This window comes from Phoenix dactylifera, unplaced genomic scaffold (assembly GCF_009389715.1).
Source record: "Phoenix dactylifera cultivar Barhee BC4 unplaced genomic scaffold, palm_55x_up_171113_PBpolish2nd_filt_p 001179F, whole genome shotgun sequence".
In the NCBI taxonomy this organism is placed as follows: Eukaryota; Viridiplantae; Streptophyta; class Magnoliopsida; order Arecales; family Arecaceae; genus Phoenix; species Phoenix dactylifera.
The window spans coordinates 83,652-111,080 of record NW_024068516.1 but is presented as its reverse complement, the minus strand read 5'-3'; the positions used below and the strand labels follow the sequence as shown (position 1 = coordinate 111,080).

The following is a 27,429-nucleotide window of genomic DNA, read 5'->3' as shown; positions in this document are numbered from 1 at the left end:
GAAAACTAGAGAACCAAACTTTCAGGAGAAAAAGGACAATGTTCTATACATGGAGCATCATTCATTCACATGGGTAATTTAACAATAATATACATCTCATCATCATTAACTGTAGCTTTGTTGAACTCGAACAAAATGGATCAACAGTCATTAACTGGAGACAATGAAGAGAAACTACAAATAAGTACTCTGATTTTGAACAAGTATGTATTTCAACTAGACAGGTCATCCTCTCATTACTCGAGAGTCTTGCATTTTTAATTCAGTAGCACATTAAAGAAAGAACTTGATAGATCATTTAATTAGTGTACGACCTGTATTTCTACAAACAAAATATACAATTAGCTTGAATACCCATACAGTACATCCTTTTTCACTCTTAGAAATAAGCTATGATTAAGCAATGTAACAGAGATAGATGCACCATACAAGAAAATGAATAAGTTACCAAAAAAAATTATAAATAAAGACATGAATGCGATATACATCTATGAAATAATACATAAATGCAAAACCATATCCATCTATTCATTCATCAGAGCTGCAGATTTTGCATCAAGTCAAAACATCCGGTCCCCATCTTCACTGGCTGGCCAAGGCAGACACTAGCTGAAGGGGCATCTAAGGTATCCACCTCCCCATGGAAAGCGGATCCAACAATGAACTTGGTTGCTGTCTCGAAAGTCATCTTGCCAAAAGGTGAGGTGTTGAAATCGGTCATCCCGATCCTGTTCATCGGCCGATACCCACCATGGAAGGTCATGAAGTCTGCAATCAGCATCAGGTGACGGATATTTACGCGTATGCCATATGCATCAAACACACCCTTCACCTCTTTTATAATGGTAGCTCTGGCTGCTTCTACACCATATGTGTTTAGCATTGCATGTATATCATTTGAGGTTATTTTATTAATATCCAAGTGATCTTCCAAGTCCCAAAATGCTTGGAAGTTCACTCCTGCAGTCTGAAGTGAGAGGGGCTCATCCTTTTTTGGCTCAGTCACCGAGCACAATTCAATGTTCTTAGACTCCTTAACATAGACAGACTTGGCAGCCTTCTGAGCAACCTGCATGAAAGCATTGATCTCGTAAGTTCGATGAAAACATGATTGATAAATAATAATTTTATACAGAAAATAGAGTTAATTTTGTTACGAATAATAATAAGCCACTATATAAAAACTATCTTAAGCTCACATCATGCATCAGCAAGGCTTTCACACCATTTCCTGTATCAATATACATGAGACATCAATTATTGATGACAGACTAAAAAACAGTATCAAGTCAGACTTATCACGTGTTTGATTGGAGAACTGCAGTTTCTATGTCAAATTATAGACTAAGAAACAACCAATATAATATTCACAAATTATTGTTTCCATTGTTGCAGATTGATAGAATGCTGGTCTTTCCAAAATAATCGCACCATATGAAGAGAAAGTGATGAGCGATTTTCAGAAAAGAATAAATAACACACAAGCATAGGCCCTGAGCTACTACTAACAACCATAAGAAAAGACAAAATCAAGTTTCTCCCACCTAATTTAAGCATTGAAGAAAGAACGGTACCTCAGCCAGTAAAATGCGAGGCTCCTTCTTAAAAATGTAGTGAACCTCAAAGTTCAAACCCTTTGCATCCACAAAGATGGTTCTATTAATCTTTTTCTTCCTTGGCTTGGTCGTCGTCTTCTTGGATTCTGATTTTGATTCCTTGCTGTCCGCCAGTTTCTGCTGCTTCTTGCCATCCTTCAACGTAGGAGTAGGCTCAGCTTTAGATGGGCTTTCAGGTATTTCCTCCTCAACCTCCAAGCTAGGATCTTCAACTTCCATGCTGTGATCTCCTCCCACTGTATAGTCCTCATCAGCCTCAACCTGATCAATTTCACTTTCAAATCCAGATTGGGTCTCTCCATCATGCTCATCTGCTTTGGCAGAGCTCTCTTTTTCGATACCATCCTCATACTCCATTTCATCACTAGCTCGTTTTTTCCTCTTTTCAGCATCCATTCCTTCATCTTCATTGATTCCATCATCATCATCGACACCATCAAAGCCACTGCTATTATCCTTGTCCTCCCCGTGAGTGGATTTGCTTCCATGTTCATCTTCATCTGTCCCTTCTGCCAAGTTACTTTCTTCTTTTGCGGTAACAGAACTGATGTCACTGATCTTGCATATCATGTCCAAGTGTTTCGCTATTGCATCTTCCATAGCACCAATAAAGTCTGTTCGTAAGGTTATCATGCAATCTTCTAAGGTTAAGCTTGAATGCGGAGGGTAAAGCTCAGGTGGGTAAAGGTTCATCTTCAGCTTATAAATTGTCGACACCTCATTCCCATGAATGCAGAATGGCACACTGCAGACCTCCATACTCTCTACAATGTCTGCCAAACAGACCCTCCTTAACTTTGAAGCCAGCCGTTCAGCATCCTCCCTGCAAAAAAGCAGTCAATAACTGCAAGTTGTAAAGAATGTTTGGGGACACCAAGAGATGATATATCTAGAAATGAAAACAGACTCTTAGCAATCACTAAAATAGAAAATATCAACCATCATGGAGCAAGGTAATTCACACAATCGATAGGTGGCTCCCAATTAGCAGGTACAAGGAATAAATCCTCTGACTCACCTGGTCCTTCCATCATGCAACGGACATGTCATAACAGGAGTACGAATATCTACTGATGCTGTCATCAGGATTTCTTGTAAGCGTGGAATTCCAAGAGTCACATTCATTTCCCCTCGGCCGGCAAGATGAAAAGTGTTGAGCCTGAAGAACCAAATTAAAAAGAAAAGAAAAGGATAGTACATTAAGTCACGAAAGATGCAAGACATCACCGAGATATTGTGCCAAAAGGGAAGAAATATGAAGAAAGTAAAAAATTCCAGCAGGCACAAAGAACTTATTTTCACAGGTTACTGATAACTATATTTATATAGCCGAGAGTACAAATTGGCCACGTTTCTATAGCTTGTGTTCAGTTTTAATACAGTACGGACTTAAAAAAAAATGTAGTGCAGCCACAAGCATGGCCCCTTCAAATGCAAGAAATAATAACCTATGAAAGGTAAAACCATGGTTTGAAATAGTGGCAGAACAGGACAGTACCACCGGTACTTTCGATCAGGTACTTCTAATTGGTTGAAGACCAGAAATTACAAATTATCGTGTTGGATGTCCAGCTAGAGTATGATAAATGAAACGTGAAAAATGTGACAACCATGTCGAATGCAAATGGCAAAGGAAAGCAGGAAAATTTTTTTATGATAGTTATTCCTGAATTATATACAACATTTATTGGGTTTCTTACCTTTAATACAGGAACATCAGCATCCTCCAAGAAAGCCTAATTTTTATTACATTAAAATAGTAAATATTTTGGAATCCATTTGTACAAAGTCACAAGTCTCTTAAAATGTTACCTGCAATGCTCATGTTCCAGAAAAGTATGGAAACATTTTAACTGAACCATATATGCATTACTCCAGTAGACGCAAACTTCACATTGCATAAACATGGTGTTATTGTGACTACATTTGAACAGGCTCTCATGACTTGCCTGATAAAAATAGAGGTTTGATTGAAATTAAGGTTTGGAAGGTCATTTAGATGTTGGAGAAAGTGTGAGCTTGGCTAGACAGATACTGGTATTGCAAAAATCATTGAAACTGTCATTCTGATTCCAGATCAACTTAGGACTCTTGAAATAGCTTTGTTAGCACTAATGTTCCCTCCTACTAACAGATATTACCTTAGCAGATACATGCACTTTCTCAGATAACTATTACTATTTAAGGGGTTAGCTCAGGATCTCTCAACAAGAATGTCTTACTAAATATATAAAGCTATGCCTCTATTGCTGCACATTCACTTTGAAACCCAGGTCCTCACAGGTTTCAACCATTTTCTTCCAGAAGTACAGGAGAATAATTAAAATTGATGTCATGGAATCTATTCAGCAATTCTTTCATCAAAGTTTTCCTGCCAAATAATTGGAAGCATACTTACATTAGCTCATGCCCAAGAAATCAGATGCCTCCAAACCTGGACGCTAGACCGATAAGTTCATGCGGACTCTATATAAGACCATTGCAAAAAAGGGCATATTGGATAGCATTTACCTTGCTCATGAAATCGCTCATACTCTTAACCTGGAATAGCTTGATCCTGCTGAAAGCAGATATGGAAAGGGCATATGATCGATCATGATGGGACTTTCTCGTCACAAAACATAAGGCTCATGGTTTCTATGACTAATGCATTGACTGGAATTACAACCGCATTAAAGCTCCTACATTTGCCCTTTTTAATGATGCAATCCCTTTCAAATACTTGTAGGCAAGGGCGTACCATGTTACCAATGTTTATTCATAATGGCAAACGCTGTATTATTAAAAGTATTAGACAAAGCTGTGCAGCAGGGTAGAGTGCAAGCTTACCAGGCTTCTCCTGCAACCCATCCCATTTGTCATCTCCTATTTGCTGATGATCTACTTCTGGTGGCTAAGGCAACTCCTCAGAATTGCAGCGTGTTAATGGATATCTTTCGGTAACACGGCAGACATTTTGAGCATGCATAAATCTTCAAAATTCCAGTATCATGTTTAGCCCTCATCTTAAACCACTGACAGACTTCTTACCCCTACAATAGAGAGCTATTGCTCAAATGGATCGATGGAGATGGAAAGCTTATCAATGGCTAGCAAATCAAACTTGATATTTCTCAGTCTTGGCCTCCATTCTTGTATATCATATGGCTCATTGTAATATCCCTAAAAGGATCATATCCAAGGTTGGCTGTCTCAACCCGAACCGCCAATTTGGGGCATACCAAACCATTCCTAGCGGAAACTGGGTCAAGACACAAGTTCACTTTAGAACCAACCCAAAACGAGCAAAACCGCCCAACTTAGGGCAGTTCGGGCAGTTCGCTATCTTGATATCCCTCAATCTGACCTTGAGTCGCCTCGCCTCCCAATCGATCACCCCCTCCCTCTTGCATTTGGCTAGGGTTAGAGTTTCAACAATGCACCGCCCTCCTTTACCGCCTCCGATGATGATTACAAGTACATGCTTTGCCCTCTCTCTCTCTCTCTCTCCTGAAGACGATGATCCCGATGGCTTCACCCTCTCTCTTTCCTATCTCGAAGATGGTGACAACCTCGATGGCTTTACCCCTTCTATCTCATCTATCTCAGTCTCTCGAAGACGACCCCGGTGACTTCGCCCCCTCTCTTACTCTCCTCTCTCTCTCCCCCTTCCTCTACATTCCCCTAGATCTGGTACACCTCAGGTTGGTACGGTATGCATCCATACTCGACTGAATCGGTCATCGACCGATATGATCTCCGATACTGATTTGGCAAATCTTGATCATATCTAATACTAAGAGTATGACAAAGCAATTTTTATGGAGTGGAAACTCTAATAATAGGCGAATGCATCTTATGGCATAGGAAACTAGTTGTCAACCTCATCCGCTAGATGCTCTCTATACACCATCCTTATTGGCCTGGCACAGTGCTTTACTACTGAAGAAACCTTCATGTGTTCTTTTCAACTCTTCCTCTCTAAGGTCACAGTTCATCTTGGCCAAGTATAGGGAACGGTAGTGAAATGCTAATATCACTCTAGGGAGAAGCGCTTAACAAATGTGGAAGACACTAAGTCAATTTGCCCCTCTAATCCTTGAGAATGGCGCATGGCTTATAGGAAGTGGATCCTCTATTTACATTCTCAATGATCCTTGGATTTATTCCGGGACTCAAAATTAGAAAAATGTTCTTATTAACACCGAAGCTCTCGAAGGAACAATGAGTTAGTTGCTTACTGAGGACAAAATGAGGAACTCGGAGCTACTCCAACAATCTTCTTCCACTGAAATTAGTCAACCTGATAACTTTTATTGCTATTCCTAAAGGGAATTGGAGCAATTGTATCACTTGCTGGACCACTGCATCGTTAAAGCCAAAGAGTAAAGATTTGCATAAGTTTTTTTCTGCCAGATCAGAGCATCATCAGTCTCTAGCAGTTTCAGTTTTGGCAAAGGAAACCCCCTCCTTGTCTTGCTCATTTTTTGGTGGAAAGTTTCATGGAAGAGGTTGCCCAGTCTTTTGCACAAGAGAGGTCTTAATGGCCAACCACACTATGATCTTCGTACAAGTACTGTTGAAACTTGAAATAGTTGATCATGTTCTCTGTGATTCCATTGTTGCCAAGTAAGTCCGGGCATGCACCTCTATTGCGGCCTTCAACACTGCTTGTGCAAGCACCTTAGACCCACTCCTTCAGCATTGAAACCTAATAATGAAGCATCCGCATCACGCACAAACATCATCATTTGTTTTGTTGGTTACTCAATATGATTTGTCAGAGATGAATCTTTCTTCCAACAAACTCAAAAGAAGTCTTTGAGAAGGTTCAGTGAGTTTTAGAAAGGCCCACACACTTGCTGTTGAGTTCATCAACAATACCTTTGACTAGGTAATTGCTGGGGAAACATGGGACCCCCGCCCCTTCCATGGTCCTCGGACAACCTCTTTCTTATAGGAGCCCCCACCCCCTGCAATGTTGAAAATCTCATTGGATGGCTTGGTTAAGGATTCAAGAAGAGCCAGATCCCCCTCCATTATCCAAGGTCACTCTAGCCGATTCTAGTAGCTGGTGATAGCCCACACATCAATTTTATTGCACTATACGCTGAACTCCATGGTGCCTGGGAAGGTCTATGCTATGCTGTGGATACTCTCTAAGTTGACCATCTTTAGCTCGAAGGCAAATCCTCAACAGTAATTCGATAGGTTAATCGGCCACTGATTTCAAATTTAAAGACCCATCCCCATCTACTAGACATGAAAAGATTAGTCTACAACATGAATCTATCACCACTCACATTTACCGGATGCTAACCAATCGGCAGATTTGGTGGCTAGCTTCGTCACCGACCATGGAGTGCATGCACTCTGGATTAATGACTTGCCTTCTAATCTTAGAGAATTTGTTTGGGCCGATAAAATGGGTTGTACTTACTTTCATGTTATTTAATACATACCTGTCCTACCAAAAAAAAGCACTTTGAGTAAAAAAATGAGTAGGATAGTTGCACCAATTAACATGACAAGGAAAACAACCATCAGACTTGAAGAACGGGCAAGAAGCTCTTTATCTCTGATATTGGGAACATTACCCTTTCTATTATGAGATCTGTAAACTTGCAAATAATTGCCATTCCACATACCCAATACAACTGATGGGGATGGATACTCTAAGCCAAGTTTAATCCCCTTGAGGTTTACCAATTAATATGCCATGCTGCCAATTAGTCTACAAAAAAATTGTAGGAAATATCGATGCTCATATACTTCAGTCATATGACTAAATTGTTGCAGGAGCTGATGTGATTGGTTAAATATAGGAGTTATACACATGCTAACGATTTTAGTTGTGACATTTACTAATGTCAGCATCAGATAGTTGTACCTAATAATGCCACAAATGTTTATGCCCAAGTAAAATAATGAGCTTCAAAAACAAAAAAGGAATCATCTCAAATTATAAAAGGGCAAAGTCCCGCCTACAAAGCTTTAAGCAAGAACTAACCATTTAGAACCAATGAAAAAACGTTACACTATCTTACCATTACTGCTTTTAACTGGAGCATCCAAACTTCAATTGTTTGTTATAACATTAGCTAATTTTTTGGCGGTGCACCAGCTACTGATTCACTCTTCTAATACTGCCTCCAAAAAGCAGTTCGTTCTTCATTCATAGATTTACCAGACAAGCAAGAAATCTCATAATTATAGTACCTTTCATTTCCTACAAGAGCCTTTAATTTAACCAAACCTACATAGGTGACATGATACCCAAGATTCAACTTACTTACCAGAAAGCTTAATAGCTTGACAAATATCTAATACTTCTACATAAGTCAAAAGTATTGGCCTAACTCGTTTTCACTGTTCTTTTAGTTGTGCAACATACCTGAGATGATAACTAATCGTGATACATTAATATTTCAAAAATGAAGACATTTGTGTATAAACTTTCATATAATTGTGATAACCATTAAAAACAAAGTGACATTTGGTTTAAGTATCCATAAAATATTGATAATTTTATATTAAACATATAAGGACAATCTGATCGAAGTGCCCTTAAAACCTCAAAGGACGCTTCACTTATAGTGTCCAACACTTAAAACTAAGAGTCCCAACACTCCGGGAGAAAAAAAGGGGTAAGTGTTGGACACTTGTTGCTGACATCAGCATTACATGACAATTAAAAGTAGTGTCCAGTCATTACATCATGTGTCATGTCGTGTCCCGGTGTCCATAAGTGTCAAAACTTCTAAACCAAAGCACACCATCTCAGTGCCGGACCCCGTACCGGTGCTATACTATCATTAGATCAGTACGATATGGTACGAGACCGGTTCAACATAACAAGTGTCCGTACGCCCTTCATACCGTGTACCAGTACCGAATCAGTGATATGGTATGCCCCATGCTGCCCGGAACGGTACGACGAACCTTATTCGAAATAGCTTAATAATGAAGTGTCCATGTAACATAGAATATCAAATTTGAAATGCGTTAAATTGTTGCTAAGTATAAAAGGTATTTTTGAGGCAACATTTTACAAGAAGAGATCTTACGTCATCTGTGTTGATGGTTCTCCAACAGACTGAGCGGCAATCACACCAACAGGCTCACCAGGCTCAGCAAGACTTGACAAGTACTTAAGCTTCATTAATTTCATCAAGTCCTTTCGCTTAATTTGATGAAGAGAGCCTTGGTGGTTCTTTGATAGACGAGCAAAAGTAGTTGCATTCTCTCTCAGCAAATATGGTAACTCCTTAATATAACCATTTGATTTTGACAAATGTGCATCCTCAAGTTGACTGCTAAGCCTATCAAGAACAACCGTCTGATTCTGAAGATTGTAGGTGACAAAAAAAAATATATTACCACCAGGAGGTTAAGAGTTCGAAAAAGAAATGAAGTTTAGGGATCCTGTCCTTACAGCAGCAAGCGCTCCTAATTCAGAAATAAAGCTAGTTTTTAGGACATCAACTCCATCTTCCCCATACATAAATTGGATAACTGATCCATCTGCATCACGTACTGTGTGATCATAAGAGACTTTCAGACACTCAAGATTCTTAACAAGACATCGTTGAAGGTATCCACTTCGAGATGTTTTGACAGCCGTATCAACCAACCTGCATATATGACATATTGGTCAATGTGCTAGAAAACCTGAAATTATGATAGTTTGAATAATGCATGTGTATGCAAATAAATACAATTAAAAAGATGGTACATATATGCATTTGCAGTATACTTGGGTAGATATATGTGCTAGCTTGTTACTCGAAAGACGAAAAAGGAAAGGAATTTTGATATGAAATCTTAGGTAGAACTGTTATGAAGCTCAAAGTTTGTTGTACCCATCACGACCAGCCATGCAGTGGAAATAATACTCCTGAGGGCGAAGACCAGTCAAAAAACGATCACTGATGAATCCCCCAGCCCTACATGAAACATCCCAAGGGGGAAAGCAGGGTAATGTTTTCCCTGAAACCATACGTGGGACTCGTTTCCCTTCCAACTCTTGTTGCCCAAGCAAAGAAGAAATTTGTGTCATGTTGACCTACGAAAGCGGAGAAAGCAATCAGTAAAGATACTTTTATTAATGACCAATATGTAATATATGCAATCATGAGAGAATAAGCCTGCTTTATACATGCATTAAATGTATCATTAAATCAAGCACATTTAATACCTAAATTCACATCTTTCTTATTTTGCTTCTAATAACACTCGGTGTTTGACAAGACCGTGATTGGTAAAGGGTTCAGAACTAAAACTTAGAAACCAATCAGGTGACCTTGTATATAACAAATGGAAACCTTCTGACAATAGTAAACAGCTCCATATTAACTATACATTATAATGACTCGAAAAACCTTAGTTCTATTAAAAATCAAATGGGTCAACGAAGCTCTACCATTATCATATTTTGTTCTAGTAGTAATAAGTGGGGCATTGATACAAACCTCCCCATGGTCTGTTGTACCGATATTGGGCACTAGACCGGTTGCCCGGCAACATAGGTCGGTACATGCTCGCACCGTGCCGTGTCAGACCTGTACCGACATAGTAGAGAAGGCGAGGGAGAGGGCGAGCAGGGGAGAGGAAGAGAGAGAGAATGGAGAGAGGAAGAGAGAGAGAAGGGTGGTGGAGACCAGTAGAGGGCTGTCAGAGGCCGGCACCCGGGCAGGAGGCGGAGGTCGCGGCCGGATTTCCTGTTTCGTTCGAAACAGGGGTCCATGCCTTTTTTTAATTTCACGATATTTAAGTGAAATCGGCAAACAATTTGCCAACTTTACTTAAAAATCGCGAAATTAAAAAGCGGCTTGGACCCCTATTTCGAACGAAATAGGAAACTCGAACATGGCCTCCGCCTCCTACCCAGGTGCCCGTTGGCCCTCTACGGGCCTCCGTCAGCCCTCCTCTCTCCCCCCTCTTCCTCTCCCTCCCTCCCCTACTCACTCTCTTTTCCTCTTTCCTTCTCCCCCTCCGACAACGGATTTCGTTTCCATTGTCGGAACCGTCCCAGCGCGGACCGGGACGGCTCGGTACAATCGAAACCATCCGATTTAGGACAATTCCGCCGACCCTAGACCTCACTGTCAGGTGCTCGATGGCATGTTAATTACAGAAATAGCCAGGTCCTATTGTTTCATTTGCACTCACATGATTACATGATATGGAAAATGTACATTTAGATTGCATATAGCAAATCAAATATTTTTCCCTAACACGAGAGAGAGAGAGAGAGAGAGAGAGAGAGTTTGTAAACAACATACTTAGATAAGGCTTGCCATAATTTTTTCACATTCAAGGTTATTCAAAGTTAAATCGGTGCTCATAAAATAGATATTCCGAGTCCTCATGGCAGAGGTCAACGACAATGACAAGTATACTCAATCTTCTAGTTTTCATAGTGACACTAGGTTACACACTCAAGAAAATATAGGGAAGATGAGATACATCAAAATGCAGAAGAGAAATGTTTGGAAATTAGGATAAGTTTTACTCCAGTAGTCTAATTTTATTCAACAAAAGCTTGGAGACAACTACTCATACGACTTGAAATACTGCCCCAAATCCTTTACAATATAGCAGTATAGTTAACTCATATTTGACTTTCGAGTTCAATTTGAATTAGTGAAAGTTATCTGAAGCAATGCATGGGCATGCAAATATATCGCATAGAAAACCTCTCAAATTTTCACCTTTTCTAGTTTATTTACCCAAGACCATTTGAGAATATTTTGCAAAAATGCATGAAGAGTGTTCCGCTGCATGTGACAATCCTGTAGTCCCTATTCATTTGGTTGCAGAATAGAATCTGCTGGAATAGCAGAAAATAAGTAATAAGTTTGATAGAAAATAAAGGAGCGGTGAAGAACAACTAAGTTCTACCATTTTCTCAGAATATCTTTATTCTGATTTAAATGGATAGGTGAGTTAACAAAAAAAAAAAATCCAAAAGGTGCCACTACACCAACCCTAGAGCAGTGGTGGATAGGAAAAAATGAAATGTTGAAAAATACAATTTTACTCTAGGTTAAACCCATCCTGCACCAGGGCTTAAGAAAAGGAGGCAAATCACTTTATAAACACAGAAGACCAACAAGTTTGAACCTTAATCAGTTTTAGAATCATAATCTGCATTAACAAGTCCACAAAATCATGATTCTAACTACAGTACAACTATTATTGCAATTAGAGGCTAGCTAACTATGTAGTAGAATGCATAAAGATCGCTCATGAAACCTAATGCTCATAATCTCACCCAACTCAACCTTGAGTAGGCAATTCTATCTTAGTTTAATCTAGCTTCACTTTGCACCATTTTTTTTTTTTGCTGACACTTTGGTTACTTTATCTTCATGCTCATCTTTGTTTGGTTAAAAAAAATGTTTCCAACTTCCACTTAAAGGATCCTATATAGAAAAAAGCAAAACAACATTAGTGCATAAGAACATTGGCCATGAGCTACACAGATGTCTGACAATCTTGCAAAACAATTAAATGTTGGAAGGAGACAGTTAAGTAATAAATTTTACAGATAGAACGGTTATGACAACAACCTTCTATTCAAACAGAATCACTAAAAAAATGTGAACAGATTTACATCCACATCATACATACTAAATGAAAAAAATACGAGGAAACAAAAAAAAAATTCTTACCAAACCACCTTTAGCTCCAGTTGTCGTCATAAGAGAGAGACAATTTCTCAGAAAGGGCTTTTGGAGTCCACTTGGAAATAAGGTTTGGTTTACCTCGGAAGTCAGAACGTTCATAGAACTGGACATCATTCTATCCAACAATGTTGTTGCAGATTCTCTATTACGACATAGGACCTTCTCGATCTCCCTCTGTAATTTCATTGGGTCTAGCAAAAGTCCAATACGATACCCAAACAAAGTGTGTTAAATATATTAAAATTTTAAAATACAAAGTACAACAAAAACTTCAAGAGATGTCATATTCCTTTTTTTGGTTAAAGATGTCATATTAAAAGGTCGTGTTACCACATAAAAAAGAAACAGAAAAGGCATTGTAGTAGCAGTTTTTTTAGATGACCGAAGCAAATCTAGGTAACACTTAATTCAAATATGGATTAAATCAAAGCACCACAATGGCCCCAACATCGGAAGAAGCTTAAGAGTATGATAAATACATAAATAGATCAGCCGGGTCTTTGCCAGGGACTCTTAACACAAGACAAACGAGAAGTGATAACACCAAACATTTTGAGGGTTTGGAGGTTGGAGGAGGGAGGGACAGAGGGACGGAGACAGGGGGAGAGAGAGGGAGAGAGAGATCGGGGACATAAATTCATTATTTAATATTTTAAAATGAAAGGCTTGTGAATGGAATCGTAACATGCACACTGTAGCCGAGTAATTTGAACAAACCTCTATCCCCATCTTTAAAAGCAGTAAAACGAATGTGGACATCTTCACTTAGTGCTTCACTTTTTTCTAGTATTCTTTTCCTCTCCATATCTGAACTTTGGTCGAGTAAAAGGTCATCTACTCCACAAGTAAATCCATGCATCTGAAACCATAAGTTGTCATTCACTATATGCACACAGGTAAGGCATTAAAATAAATAGCAATGCATCAATTGTATAATTCCTGGGAAAAAACTTAGCAATTGACCTGTAGAAATAAAGTAAATAGACGACTGAAAACTGAAAGCAAAATGCCTGCAGTGTCTGCACCATAGAGTTCATGGATCGTATGGACCAACCCATATTTCCCAAATTGAGCCTTGTCAACCATTCCATGTATGAGATCATTGTTGTAAATAAGTAACTTCAGTTCATTATGATTTTTTCCAAGATATTCCTTGGGAATTCTGCCTTTATTTTCAACAGTAAATGGTGGGCGGCCTCGTGTAATATGATTTAAAATTGCAGTTATGACCTGGATTGCCACAAAGAAGTTAGATGAAAGCGCATATTGTCAGATCATTGAATGTTTCTTAACATTAAATAGTTTAAAGCTAAAGATAGCAATTTCTAAACAGTTTTCCATCAGCATTTTTATAGCATCAACCTGTTTTCCCGTCCATAGTGGAATTGGCTTCCAAATAGCAGGAAGAAGAGGCTGTATCTCATCATCTGAAGATAATGTGCAAACATTTCGACCAAATCTGCCGGGTTGAGAACTGGCAATAGGAGGCATGCAAGAAGCATACAAAAGCTGATGGTACTGCTCACGGGTCAAAAATGTGTCCAACTTTGTTAGAAGTACAGCACTTACTATATGATCCTGAAGAATACATTGCAGAAAACATTGGGAACTGACAAATTCAGTTTCTTTCAGAAAAAAAGAAAAAAGTTCAAAAAATGAAACAGCATCAACTCGTTACCTGAATCAGACCCCTGATTGGATCCCCACTTGTTGGAACAACGTACTGCTTGTTTGCATTAACAATGTTAATGGCTTCAGCCCGTGAAATTTCATCTTGTGGAAGGTGAACATTCATCTCATCTCCATCAAAATCAGCATTGTAGGTGCTGCAAAAATAAGATTTTGTTTTAGCATTGATGAGAAAGAGGAAGCCAGTACCAAAATAAATTCATTTTGAAACCTGCAATTAGCATAGTGCATGCGAAGTGTCTTTTCTCCTTTCAGAACACGAACAACATGAGCCATCATGCTAGGCTTGTGAAGAGTAGGCTGCAAATTCAAAAAATAAAACCACAAAGGAATAAAAAACCTATAAGAAATAACAAAGGAAGCTACTGAAGGATCATATTAATTTAGACATGTTGAAATTATACGTTAAATTAGCTTATTCACTGGTCTTATGTTACAAAAGGCTATAGGACTGTTTTCTTCATTTTTGAGTTTTAGGCATCCAAAATACTCCAAAAGGCACCAGGTGTTTTACACATCTATTCATAAATCATCAGACAGAATAATAAACAAAGCAGACCCATCAAAATATTTCATAAATCTGCCACACATTTTTCTTCTCCGCTGAAAAGATTTGTCCACTATAGTAAAAAAATTTAATAAAATAAGGGAAAAACTGAGAATAAATATAATCAGATTAGAAGTACAGACTAGTTGTCAAATAAATAAAAAATGTGCTCCACCAAGTGGCTTATACATCTAACACAGTAACACACCATTATTTTATACCCAGCACAAATGGCAAATATTTAAAATTGTTAAAGAAAAGAACACCATGGCAATCAAATGTTCTTAAAATCCAACCTGTCGATTAACAAGTACAATGTCCCCATCTTGTAAATGACGATACACGACCTTTCCTTCAAACTCAGATTCTGGACCCTTCCCTTGCTGCACAAGAACTCCTCTTGATGTGGGCAGCTTCCTTGAAATTGAATTGCGCATGTTTCTACCTAATTGTAATTTATACATTCTCTCATTGTCCTTGTAATGTGTAGCTCCAGGATGAATATCAGCACCATTGATGATAGCATGACGTAGCTTATTAACATTCCAGGGTGTCACTCGCTGAAGAATCACAAAATTTATTACTACTATTGAATAATATCAAGAATTAAACCATTAAAATGAAGGATGAAACAGTAGCAGAATACGAACCAGCAAAGTGATTGATAACATAGTAGCAGAAGGAATACATAGGGGCATGCCTTACCCTCCCCATTTGATCTTTACTAGTTTTGTGCTGAAGCCTACTTTACATCATGCTACATGAGCATTGGTTGGAAAATGTTCGTTATAACATACTTATATCCCAAATCCACCCTCCCAACACATGCACAAAGGGAGAGACAGACATTTCTTTGTATCTAGCATGCATAAAGACAAGGACAGGAATATTCACTCCAACGGTTGTGAGATTGGTTGGTGTAAGAATGAAATAGTATGTCAGAAAGAAAAGTTTAATAATAGAATTTGGCAATTTTCCATACAATTATGTTCATATGTGCTACAAATATACACATCTATATGTGCATGAGCAAAATAGCGCCAAAAACGAGTTAAGAGGATATTTGAGTTTAATAAAACCCTGATATACCTCAGGATATGTTAACCTCAGTGCAAAATACGGAGGAATTCCTATTTCATTGACCGCTAAGTACGGATCTGGAGATATAACAGACCGACATGCAAAATTGACCCTCTTTCCCATCATTTTCTGACGAAGGATACCCGCCTTCTTCTCCAATAATTGGCGTATACCATTGACTTCCCTCTCAGTTTTAACTGCAGCAAAATGAACCACCATATACATCAGAATCAAAGAACTAAACAATATGAATCTCCAACTAGCAAAACGGGAATATACCTTCACAAGCATGACATGTAAATTAGGAAAAAAGGAAAGAAAATGTAAACTGTTGTGTTTGTGTCTTACTTGTAGACTCAATGATACAAAAGATTATTGTAGGTGCACATAAGAATGATACATAAATAAATATCTGAACTCAAGAACCCAACGAAGTTGTCACTGAAATTTGGCTTTGGTCAGAAAATACACGTGAGAAGCCAACCTTGATTTTGTGGAGGCAACACTAAGATAATAAATAAACAAGATATAATAATTATTGCCCTTAAAATTATCAAGTTCTAAACTTAAGAGTTCAACTTCAGCTTCAGGTTTTGATTTCCTTAAGAATATCCATGACTTGTTACTCACAATACTTAAAAACGTCATGCTTAAACTAATTGAAAAAAGGTTAAAGATGCCCAAATTTTTCAATGTTTATATTTAGTAAATGCAGCTTCTGTACATCTATGCCAAGCTAAGCTCAAAATGGAAAGTGAATATATAAAGCAGAGAGGCAGACATGTCCGATCTGATATTTAATACCAAGAAGAAGTCTAGGCTTCGAAAACGCTACTCCTGGCCCAAGCTCTAATGTTGCACTCTTGCAGTAGTTTGACATCTTTTCTCAACCATTTTCACTCTAATGTCAACCGGCTAATATTAATCAAGTCACTTACAGACAAGATATATTCTTGGTCTATATTCTCTGTATGACTGGGTGTTATCTGAAAAGCACCCTGTTTGAACCAGGCCTAGCTTGAGAGACAACCAGAAGAGTTAAGCTTGGGCTTGGGCCAAGTTCAAGCCAGCGGCTACCTAGGCTTGGGCTTTCAACTCTAGGCTAGACTAGGCCAAACCAGTTCCCTGACACCCCTAACTCTTTTCCCCAAAACCCTTCCAACTATTTTATACACCAAATCCAAGTTTGGAATTCAAGGTGGCAAAACCGACAACTCAAGTATTAGTTAACAAATTATATAACTAATAATATAGTTGACAATGCATATAGGAGTTCTTCCAATTTCCTTATTGCTAATAGTTAAAAGCTAAACTTTCTAGGAACATCAACCTAGGTCAAGCTTAGGGGTGCAAATGAGCCGAGCAACACACGAGCTGCTCGAGCTCGACAAGGGTCGAAGCTCGACTCGGGTCGAAGCTCGACTCGACTTGACTATTACTGAGGTCCAGTCGAGCTCGAGTAGCTCGAACAATTTGACAAGTCAAGCTCGAGCAGCAAAATACTCGGCTTGAAGACTCGTAAGCCGAGTCGAGTATATATATTTTTAATAATATTATATTTTATTTATAATATATATTATTAATTTAATATTTTAAATATAATATTATGTTATTTTGACCATATTGCTTAATTATGACCAAGGCTCGAGCTCGAATATAGCCCGGTTGATATTCGAAACAAGTCAAGTCGATCTCGAGTATTGCTTTTTTTTTATCGAATCGAATTCGAACTTGGATGCTAAAGCTCAATCGATCTCGAGTCGAGTTTCTAGCCCGAGTATTTTGAATTGAGTCGAACTCGAGTCTCTAGCTACCCGACTCGGCTTGGATCGATTGCAGTATATTCTCGTGCACTCATGCTCAACTTCTTTGCATGTTTTCTTAAAGTTCTTACCCTAATATTTGAACTTCTTAAAGATAATTTCATTGACTGGTATACTGCTAGGACATGCTTGTTTTTCATTTTGGCTTCTTTAAATAGCATAGCGGACATACTTAAGACCTATTCATGAACAATTAGCATGCAACCTTAGCATGGCTAAAGATGCTAGATCTTACTACTAGATCTAAAAATAATGTGTAAATGTTTGGAACATGTCCACTTCCCAGTAGTGAGCCACTAAATGTAGCTTAGCATGTCTTAGCATACCAATAGCATATTCTTGAACGTCATCTATCTATCTGCACCAACATTATATGATAAGGCCTTGCTCGCTATCATTGCAATTTTTGGTTTTTAGATTTTAAAAAATAAAACACAAAAACCAGGACAAGAAACATGATTGATAGAGTATTTTTCTTTTTTTTCCAAAAAAAAAAAAGAAATTCTTGCCTAGCTTTTGAAAAAAGTGAAAGCTATTAAGAGCAGCTTTCAATTTTTTTTCTGAAAAGAGAAATGTTTTGCTTTGCCCCCATCATCGTTATCATCATCATTGTCACAACCACTACCCTCATATTCGTCACCACCACCACAACCGCCAGCACTGTTGCCACCACCACCACTGCTGCCCATAGAATTTATGCTTATGCTTTTAAAAACAGTCGACCATATCAAACATATTTATGTTTTTAACAATTTAGGAAAAGCAGAAACACAGTTGCAATTTTCATGTTTTAAGAAAATAAAAAACTAGCAGTGATGCTAATTGCAACTGAAGCATGCTATGTGGAAGCCAACAAACATGGTCATGATAAAAGTTTCAATTCTCAGATGACATAACAGTTCATAGGCATGAGAAGCTGAGTTTACTGGAGATGAACTCAAAAACTGTCTTATAATTTGCAACAAAATCAACAAGAAAGACCAAGTAATTGACAAAATTAACTAAAATTATTCCTTCGAATGACATAGATTAACCAATTTTGATGCATCACCTGCAATAGCTTTTTGTCATTATGAACCAACATGAACATGAAACCAGCACAATGAAGACAGGGTAATGCTAGTAGATATGTTTGTACTATGTCTGTCAACTATTTACATAAACAGATAATATCAAAAAATGTAATAAAACCAAAAAAATGTTAAAGACATGGTACTTACCCCAGCCCTTACTACTATCAAACAACAAATTGACATTTCTTTGAAGATCCATCCAGCTCCGCACAATATCAGGATGATCAGGGCCATTAGCAATGACATTTCTTAAAGCAATATTGGATTCTTGCACTTTACTTAACAAAACATTTTGTGGATGTTCCAACACCTAGATTATATGACATATACAAATATATGAGATGTAAGAACTAGCTCTAAAATGTAAAATGAAGGATACAAGTCATCTACATAAAATTGGCATCTTCTGAAATAGTCAGGCTTTTGCCTATGAAAAGACAAAAAACTCTTCATAACTCACATAATATGACAAAAAAAATAATGTAATGATCATAAAATTGTAGAAACAAAAATGCCAAAATGAGCAAAAGAAATATATCAAACACGCAGTAAGGTAACTGGCATGATGCTAAACACCAAAAGGGCTATGCTTGATGGCATACCTTAAAGCAGGCCTAAGAAGAAATTCTAGGCCAGAATTAAGATAGAACATAATTTGCAGTTTAGACACATTAATATGACCACTACTTTCACAGAGAAACACTATAAAGTATAAACTAACATGATATAAAAGCAAGATGCCACTCTACTCCAAAATGAACCTTCAGGTCAGGATCAAGCCTGCCAGTAAAGTAACAGCCAAGACTTGTGTTGTTTCACCCAATGCCAGACAGACTTAGTTGATCGCCAGACTGTCACCTTTTGTATAAAAGATTTGTCAGAACATGGCATCCCAGCAAATACAAGAGCGCTGTAGGGTTCCAACAATATGGCAAAATATAAGTTGTTTCATGCTGTTCAGATAGGTGCGAGCCCACTTGGAATCAAATCCTAGGCATTCTGGGATGCCAACAGAGGATAGAATTTTAGACATCACGAAGAGGCAAAAATGTCTTAGATAAAAGGGTGCAAAAATAAATCATGCAAATCATGGAAGAAGAAAAGGACCAATAATGTATTTATCAAATCCAAAATTGTAAAATAATGTTAATGTACTGTGATCAGTATGGTATCGTAGCAAGTGGTGAAGCAGTTTGTTTAGGGATAAAATCAGTAAAAACATACAGAGTATGAGGGCATGTTGGAAAAGATTTGCTCACCCCACGAGTACCACTCCCAGCAGGAGGACGAAACTTGCTTGGTGGAACAAGAAGAGTCTTCAAGAAAAACATTGCATATCCTTTGTCCCTACCCAAACGATTCAAACTTCTACGCTGAACATCGCATATAAGTGCACATATTTTGGCTTCATTATTCCACAAATCTTTTAAAATAGCTTCCACCTGAAAAAATCGAAAGAGCAGACACATGCATCCGATCATGCATACTTGAACTCAGCTATTAATGCTTCTAATAAAATTTAAATTTATAAAATACATGAAACCACATGGCTGCATGGAACATGAATTGAATTTAAAAAGTACATTACACACCTCGGAAGGTAATAGATGCTTCTTCTGTCCTGAAGATAACATCTGCTTAGCAATCTCAGGAGGGAGATCCCTTGATTGTTTTTTGGTTTTTCTTTGGACTTTTGTAATGGAAGATGGTTCTTCATCAAGTTGTGAAGCACTGTCTCCTCTTGACTGTGAGCCTTCAGTATTTTGATCCTCAGTGGATGACAGACCCAGATCAGACTCCATTATGAAATTACTTCTTATATCAGAAGCTTGTATAGCCTACACATGATCATTCCAATGGTTAGCACAAGAATCATAATATCACTTAGCAATGCAGAAAACAAAAACAAAAAAAAAAAGTTTGATAAAGGTTGAATTTTAAGCACAGAACTAGATTTCATTCCATACAATTTGAGACAGATGGCAGAAAGATATGTGAAAAACAAAAAAAAATGATTAGTTGGATCTCCAATTCATCTTTTCTAACTATGCGACCATTCTTCTGGCCATAAATAAAATAGGACTACAACCAATAACACAATTTCAATTGCATCTCCTTTTTAATAGAAATCCAGTTCCCTGCATATTATCAACCATTTGGTTAGCTTAAAAATACAAAACTAAAAACAATGTTGAAGTTTTAAAAATCAATTGTTCTACCAATCTGTAATTATAGCATGCATGTATGGGGGTGTTTGGAGTCTAGTAAGTGGAGCCACATGCAGCTCAACTTGTAGGTGCAGGCAAGCTAGCTTGTTTGAATACTTGCAACTCAATTGCACAGTAAGTTGAGTTGTTTGTTGGGCAGCAATTCATGGCTATCTTATGGTAGGCTGACTCACGGTCAAAATGGCTGCAGACGAGTTGCAACTGCTCAAGTAGGTATCTTATATATACATATATATCTTTTTCCTTCCTCCCTTCTATCCCATCCACTGTAGAGTCCCTCCTCATTGTTGCCCTCAATGCTGCCACCCAAGGTTCACAATCTCGATACTGAATCTCGTGCAGGTACCATGTTGATATAGCGCCGGAACGCCCAACATGGGGCGATATGCACCAGTATTGCGAACCTTGCCATCACCAATACCCGCCACCTCCAAGAGGCCCATGGCCATCTCCACCTTAGACTTCAACACAACAGGCTTGTCCTCTTTCCTTTCTCTCTCCTCCCCCACAAGACTTGAGTCCCACTCGCCATTGCCCTCAATGTCGTCGCCGGCCCCCGCCACCATTGTGAGGCCCATGGCTGCCTCCTCCGCCTCGAACTTCACTACAACATGCCTCTCCTCCTTCCCATCTCCTCTCCCCCACCCTGCCCTTAGGTCCCTCCCAGTTGTTTCCCTCAAGAACGCTGCTGGCCCCTGCCACCTCCGATAGGTCCATGATTGCCTCAACCTCGATGAAATGTCTATCAACGATGCCCCTCTTTTCCATAAACTCTACTCCAAATACAAGAAGTGAGCTTCCTTATACATCAACTACCGCACAACTTAAATTACAATGCGACTTGAGTTGCAATACAACTTCAACTCTAGAGCTCCAAACAACCCCTATATGTGTGTGCATGTATAGAAAGAAATAGCATTTCATGGTATTTTAAAATAAATCTCACCAAAATTATCAAGCACAAAGGTTAGAAAATAAAAACATTATGCAAACAGAAAGAAAGTATCTACCTCGCCTTTAGTAAATGGCATCATTAATACAAAAAGAGCTGGTGTTTGTAAATTGAATGGAACTTTGCATGTGCCTATCATAGCATAAATGACAAAATGGTGCACGGTCCATTTTCAAAGATAAAATGAGGATACAAATATTACCAAACTTCTTATTATGAATTCAAACACAAAGTGGTGGTCACACTGAATATGGATAAGCATTAGCCCTCACCATTCTGCAATCAATTTTTCTTAATTATTTATTATTTTTATTTGGAATCTAATATATGTATACACTAAAATTGAGGCTCTGCTTGTGCAGAGCTCTCCATTTGCCACATGGACGTCCACATTAATAACACTATTAATAAAACTCTTTATTTTGGATAATAAGTAGGGCTCTTATTTAATATATTTCTTTATCAAAATATAATAATAAAATATTATTGATAAGAATCTTATTAGCTTATTAAACCACATTAAATAAAGTATTTTTTTATTAGAACTAATAAACTAATGTAGAGATTAATGACATTATTAATAACCATATTTACTTAATGTATGATGATATTGATGAAAAATGTTTTTTATTAGTATATCCCCACCCATATCCCATGCAAGTCATTAGATTGCACTAATTTTATATTAATTTCTATTATATTTTTTATAATCATGATCTTACTTCTAAGTGAAAGTACAATCACTAATAACCTCGCTATATTGCATTTAAATATACCCTAGATACAATGCTTTCTATTTCTTATTATACAAAAGTTGGACCATGATCTTATTATTGTATAATGATATCATTTTACCATATTAATAGATATACATATACATATACTATTATAATTTGATATGGTGATAATATATTGTAGTATTAATATCAAAAATTTATTTTAGAAAATAATTAGAATTTTATATCCAGTATATTCTATTATATTTTGTTATCTACCATATCCATTCTATATTGCATTTCAAGAATAATTAGAAAATGGAGAAAAAACTGCACCCTGCGCATCATGCGGTTTATATGCTAGTTACTACTATTAAAGTTGCATCCTTTGTAATATAAAAATGTTGCATCTTTCACAAGATGCAAGTAGCATTGCGGAAATGAAAGATTTTTATTAGAGTTCATGATCAAGAGCATTGAACGTCAGAATGAGAAAAAGGTCCTTAAGACAATAGATTGAAAATTTAGAATCACAGACAGACACTAAACATGAAATGATTGTTTAGAAAGAAATGAAAAAGTGGAGACAGCGGCGGAAGGAGGAGGGGGGTGGGAGGGTGTCGGTGGGAGGTGGAGACGTGTGTGCAATGGTGGGCAGCAGGGCGGATTGTTGGTTTGAATAAAGTGTAGCCCATTCAGTTCACATAATATAGGGCAACAATTCAGCAAATGAGAACACCTAGATATTCTGAAAGGAGTAATCAGCTCCGGGTCCATGAAGAACAACCAGCATATTATGTCTCCCTTTTATCTCCCAAAGCTTACAGAAGTTAGATTCATAGTGAAAACCTTAGATTAAGGCAGTTGGGAAGGAAGGAACATGGGAATGGAGTGTCGACCTCTCCTTTCTAGTTTCTTCTCTTTTCTTTGTTTCACTATTTTTCCCAATCTTGCCTTCTATACTTTCCTCCTCCTTTCCTTCTCTTTTGCTTCCTCTTCTCTCATTTTCCCTTCCCTCCTTACACACCTAAGTAACACCACAACAGAACTAGTTCTTACAAAGAAGTTAAGGGGCAAACAACCTGTTCTGCTTCATAGACCACCACCAAGTCTCTTCTTGGAAACTCAGAAATAATGTACTGACTCAGATAATTATGAACTAAAACAAGGCTTAGAATAATAGACCAAGCATTGAACAAAACCAAAAATTGACTCATCAAATAACAGTCAACATAACAAATATACCTTATTGAGCCAACCAAATGTAGGACTAGTAATTGTTGGATTTTTCCTACTACAGTTCGCACACTTCTTAGACTTTTCCCTCAAAAATTTAGACAGAATGGAGAGAGCCTCAGAATGCTGAAGTGAGGTCCATGTCTGTTGTTGCTTTAAATTCGTTATCTTTGACAACGATTCACTGGTATGTATAGCAGCAGACTTTGTTTCTTCTTCGTTTGGGAAATAAAATTCACCCCATGAGTGAGCTTCTAAAGTTTTAGCCCCAACAATGTCACCCTTTGCTATGAGACATAGTTGTTCAGCATATCTTTGGACCTGAATATAGTTCAAAAGGGAATGAATTATAGCAAATTTAAAAAAGTTGAGAAATTTATAAATGAACTTCGATAAAACAATGACAAAAGGGAGACTCAAAAGACAGCAAAGAGTGGAATTACCTTTTCTTCATTCAACCTAAACTTACGGCAAAAGAAGCAAGTAATCTGAAGAAGATTTTGAAGATTCCTGAATAACAATGGGTTATAAAGTGGTCTTGCAAGGTCAATATGACCACAATGACCTGGGCAACGAAAAGAAAGCTGGCCACAAGATTTGCAGCTGCACAAAGTATTATAAAAATCATGCAGTGGAAATAATTGATAATTCCTAGTAAATGCATTTGCTAAGCAATAATTCAGGTATAAAAAGACTTAAAATATAGGCTAAAAATAAATGAAAAACTGGCAGAAGTGCCTAAATATACCATGTTTGAAAATTAAGCATCTAAAATTTGAGTTTAACAACTAAATAAACTCAGAACTGCATTCCTTCTGCAAGCCAACAAGTTTAGAGACCGGTAGGCATGACATGAAATAATAAGATTGCATAATAATTAATGATTAGACATCATTTTATCTCTTCTTAATTGATCCTTTAAACTAGCAATGGTTATGGTGATTAGACATAATCTATACATTATAAGGATCTCAGACTTCTCTAATAAAGGAGTGCTAAGCATGAACTTGTTAGTGCAGGCCTCCCAATTGGACAGATTTGTGGTGATTAGACATCATTTTATCTCCTCTTAATTGATCCTTTAAACTAGCAATGATTATGGTAATTAGACATAATCTACACATTATAAGGATCTCAGACTTCTCTAATAAAGGAGTGATAAGCATGAACCTGTAAGTGCAGGTCTCCCAATTGGATAGATTTGTGGCCTTCATGCATTGCCTTCTATTCAACCATAAGATTTTCCCCTATTTTAATATAGTTTTTGCAGGGGTCTTCCTAGAGCCTTCTCATGTCTCTTTCAACTAAGGAAGTGGTCTTTTTCCTCCCAATTTTCAGCTTCTCGAGCATCAGTTGGAGTATTCTTGATGTACTGACCCTCGCCTATTTGCTCACACAGCAACTTGAGCTGTGCAGGCAGGATACCTCTCTCAGTTGTGGTCGTACATGTGATTCTTAATAAGCAGCAGGATTTCAGGTGTTTGACTCATGCTGCAACTTGAGTTGTACTGGGTTCATTCGGGCTAGTTCTGACAATTATTTCAGATGTTTCAACTTGATATTGTAATTCTAGCAATTCTTATCTTAGTAACTTGCCAGGAAGATGGTCATTGAGAATTTCTTATGTTCGCCTCGATCAACTTGCTGCCCAGGACAACAACACAAGGGTTCCATCGACATCTGTTAGTAAACTTCTGGAGATGTTTACTTGGAAAGTTTCGGCCCAGGTCAGGTTATGTTGCTGTCACGACGATGGCATAGTTATCTGGCCCAGGTGCAGTTTACTTTGTTGGTTCTATCTATGATGGGATAATGATTTGGACTCGGTGGCATATGTTGCAAAACCAACAGTCTGTCTTTCTTGGCCTATAAGGCAGAAGCAAGGATAAGTGGCCTAATTTCCACTTTGCAAGTGTTAATATATGGGGAATTTAAGAATAGCACTACGACTGAAAAAACTTTACCACGTAGCACACCCATGTATGGATGACTGTGAGCATCATTGTAATTAGCCCATGGACTTTTAAAAGACTTAGTAGAAGATAAATGTTGATGTTTTGATGCAGATACACTGGAGAGAAATAGAAGTTAGAGGCATTATAATTGGTTTCATTTTTATTTAACAAATTCTAATCATGCTTCCATTGATTTTCCTGGGTCTAATAAATATTTCCCACATGTTCTTTCTAGGAAAAAAGATGCTTATAGTGATTTCCTTATCTAATAAATGCTTCCATATGTTTTTCCAAAATAAGAAAAAACTAAATTAAAATTGCTTCCCCATATGAGCTTCTAGGAATACATGTTTCCTTCGCAACTATGTAAGTGATAAAATGCACCTGGCAATATAAATTTGATATAGCACATATAGTGAAGTTCATGTTATCCCTCGCAACCCTTAGTCTAATAGCAACTTATAAATATGAGTGAAGCAATAATGTCATTAAATGCAAATGTAGAAGTAAAGCAATACATTGCAAGCTTCATGTTCTATGCATGTATTTCTTGGCGCAGAAATTGAATCATCAATAAATTAAACTTACGAGTCAGTATCATTGATTGGACCCAATGCAGGATCATACAATCCATCTGGAACGGAAGCATTTTTGGAATCAAGGAGATCAGGTTTGGTAATCTTTTTAACGCTTATCTTTCGAATTTCTTCTGCTGTATAAAAGCTAAAGCGAACTGAATCCACAACCTCTGATGCTGCCTGCTCCAGAAGCATAAAATTAGTGCTGAGCATAAGTGGAGGATGGGGGATATAGCATCAGCAAGGTAATGAATACCACGAAAATACATCTTCTTTACAACTCAATACGATGTTATAGAAAAGCAGGGATTTCAACAAAAACATAGAATGACTTCAATATTGGTATATATGAAACAAAATAGTCACAGTTCCTGTCAACCAAACCAATTAAATGCAACTGTAAAATTTTAGAAGCAGATGAATGAAGTTAACAAAATAAAGAAAAACAAGTAAATTCTTGCAGTATTGAAAGGGGAAAAATAGCAAACTGAGGCTTTTAAGGAAACGGAAATTATATAACATGCAATATAAACCGCAATTGAACATGAATAGCTCTGAAAAGATGCAAAAAGATAGAGTTTTTTCCCTTTCAAGAAAGAGATGACAGGGATGGAAGGAAGGGTGGTACTTGAAACAAAGCAGAGACATGGACAAAAACATAGAACGACTTCAATCATGGCATATGTGAAACAAACTAGTCACAGCTCCCGTCAATCTGACTAATGAAATATGGCTGCAAAATTTCAGAAGCTGATTGAATGAAGATATTCGCAGTACTCAAACGAAATAAAAGAACAAATTGAACCTTTCAATAAACAAAAAAACTAAACTAGAAACAATGTAAACCAAAATTTTGCACCAAGAGTTCCAAGAAGAGGTAAAAGGAAAAGTTTTTTCCCTTCCCTCAAGAAATAAGAGACAGAGACACACGAAAGGTTGGAAAAATCAAGAAAAGATGTGAATTTACGTAAACCGACGAAAGACGGAAAGATCTTGAAAAAGCATTAGCACAAAACAAGCATAATCTTCGTCCAGATAGTGACATCTTGTTTCCAAGATTCGAATCCTCAACAAATGACTGTGAGAAATAAAAGAAAAGGAGTATGGGGAAGGGAGGAGAACCTCTTCGGATCGGGTTTGGGCCATGTTCAAAGCGGAGGAGATGAAGCCTCACAGAGCTTGGAGGAGTCGAGGGGAGAAAGAGAAGGCACGGGCGAGTCCTCAACTCAATGGGAGATCCTCGGAACGCCAAGGTTTAGGGTTTTA

General features: G+C 37.6%; 1 protein-coding gene across 1 annotated transcript; it reads right to left on the bottom strand.

Moving 5' to 3' along the window:
* Positions 1 to 273: 273 nt before the first annotated feature.
* LOC103713567 (DNA-directed RNA polymerase I subunit 1) lies at positions 274 to 27,429 on the bottom strand. The gene is made up of 21 exons (XM_008800547.4): positions 27,286 to 27,429; positions 26,174 to 26,343; positions 24,074 to 24,233; positions 23,640 to 23,951; positions 20,091 to 20,336; positions 19,758 to 19,940; positions 18,646 to 18,808; positions 15,612 to 15,799; positions 14,819 to 15,082; positions 14,187 to 14,275; positions 13,965 to 14,112; positions 13,649 to 13,864; positions 13,250 to 13,516; positions 13,004 to 13,145; positions 12,272 to 12,477; positions 9,458 to 9,660; positions 9,031 to 9,229; positions 8,663 to 8,940; positions 2,635 to 2,775; positions 1,575 to 2,439; positions 274 to 1,069 (listed from the first exon to the last, which is right to left on the bottom strand). The coding sequence occupies exons 1-21, from the start codon at positions 27,307 to 27,309 to the stop codon at positions 536 to 538; spliced, it is 4,998 nt and encodes a 1,665-aa protein (XP_008798769.2). The 5' UTR covers positions 27,310 to 27,429; the 3' UTR covers positions 274 to 535.

What these genes read in the sequence shown, in the direction of transcription:
- LOC103713567 (XM_008800547.4), bottom strand. Translation starts at nt 27,309, where the DNA reads ATGGCCCAAACCCGATCCGAAGAG. An exon ending in TTAGGTTGAATGAAGAAAAG is followed by an intron (nt 23,952 to 24,073) that starts GTAATTCCACTC and finishes AACTATATTCAG; the next exon opens with GTCCAAAGATATGCTGAACA. An exon ending in CACTATGGACGGGAAAACAG is followed by an intron (nt 13,517 to 13,648) that starts GTTGATGCTATA and finishes GTGGCAATCCAG; the next exon opens with GTCATAACTGCAATTTTAAA.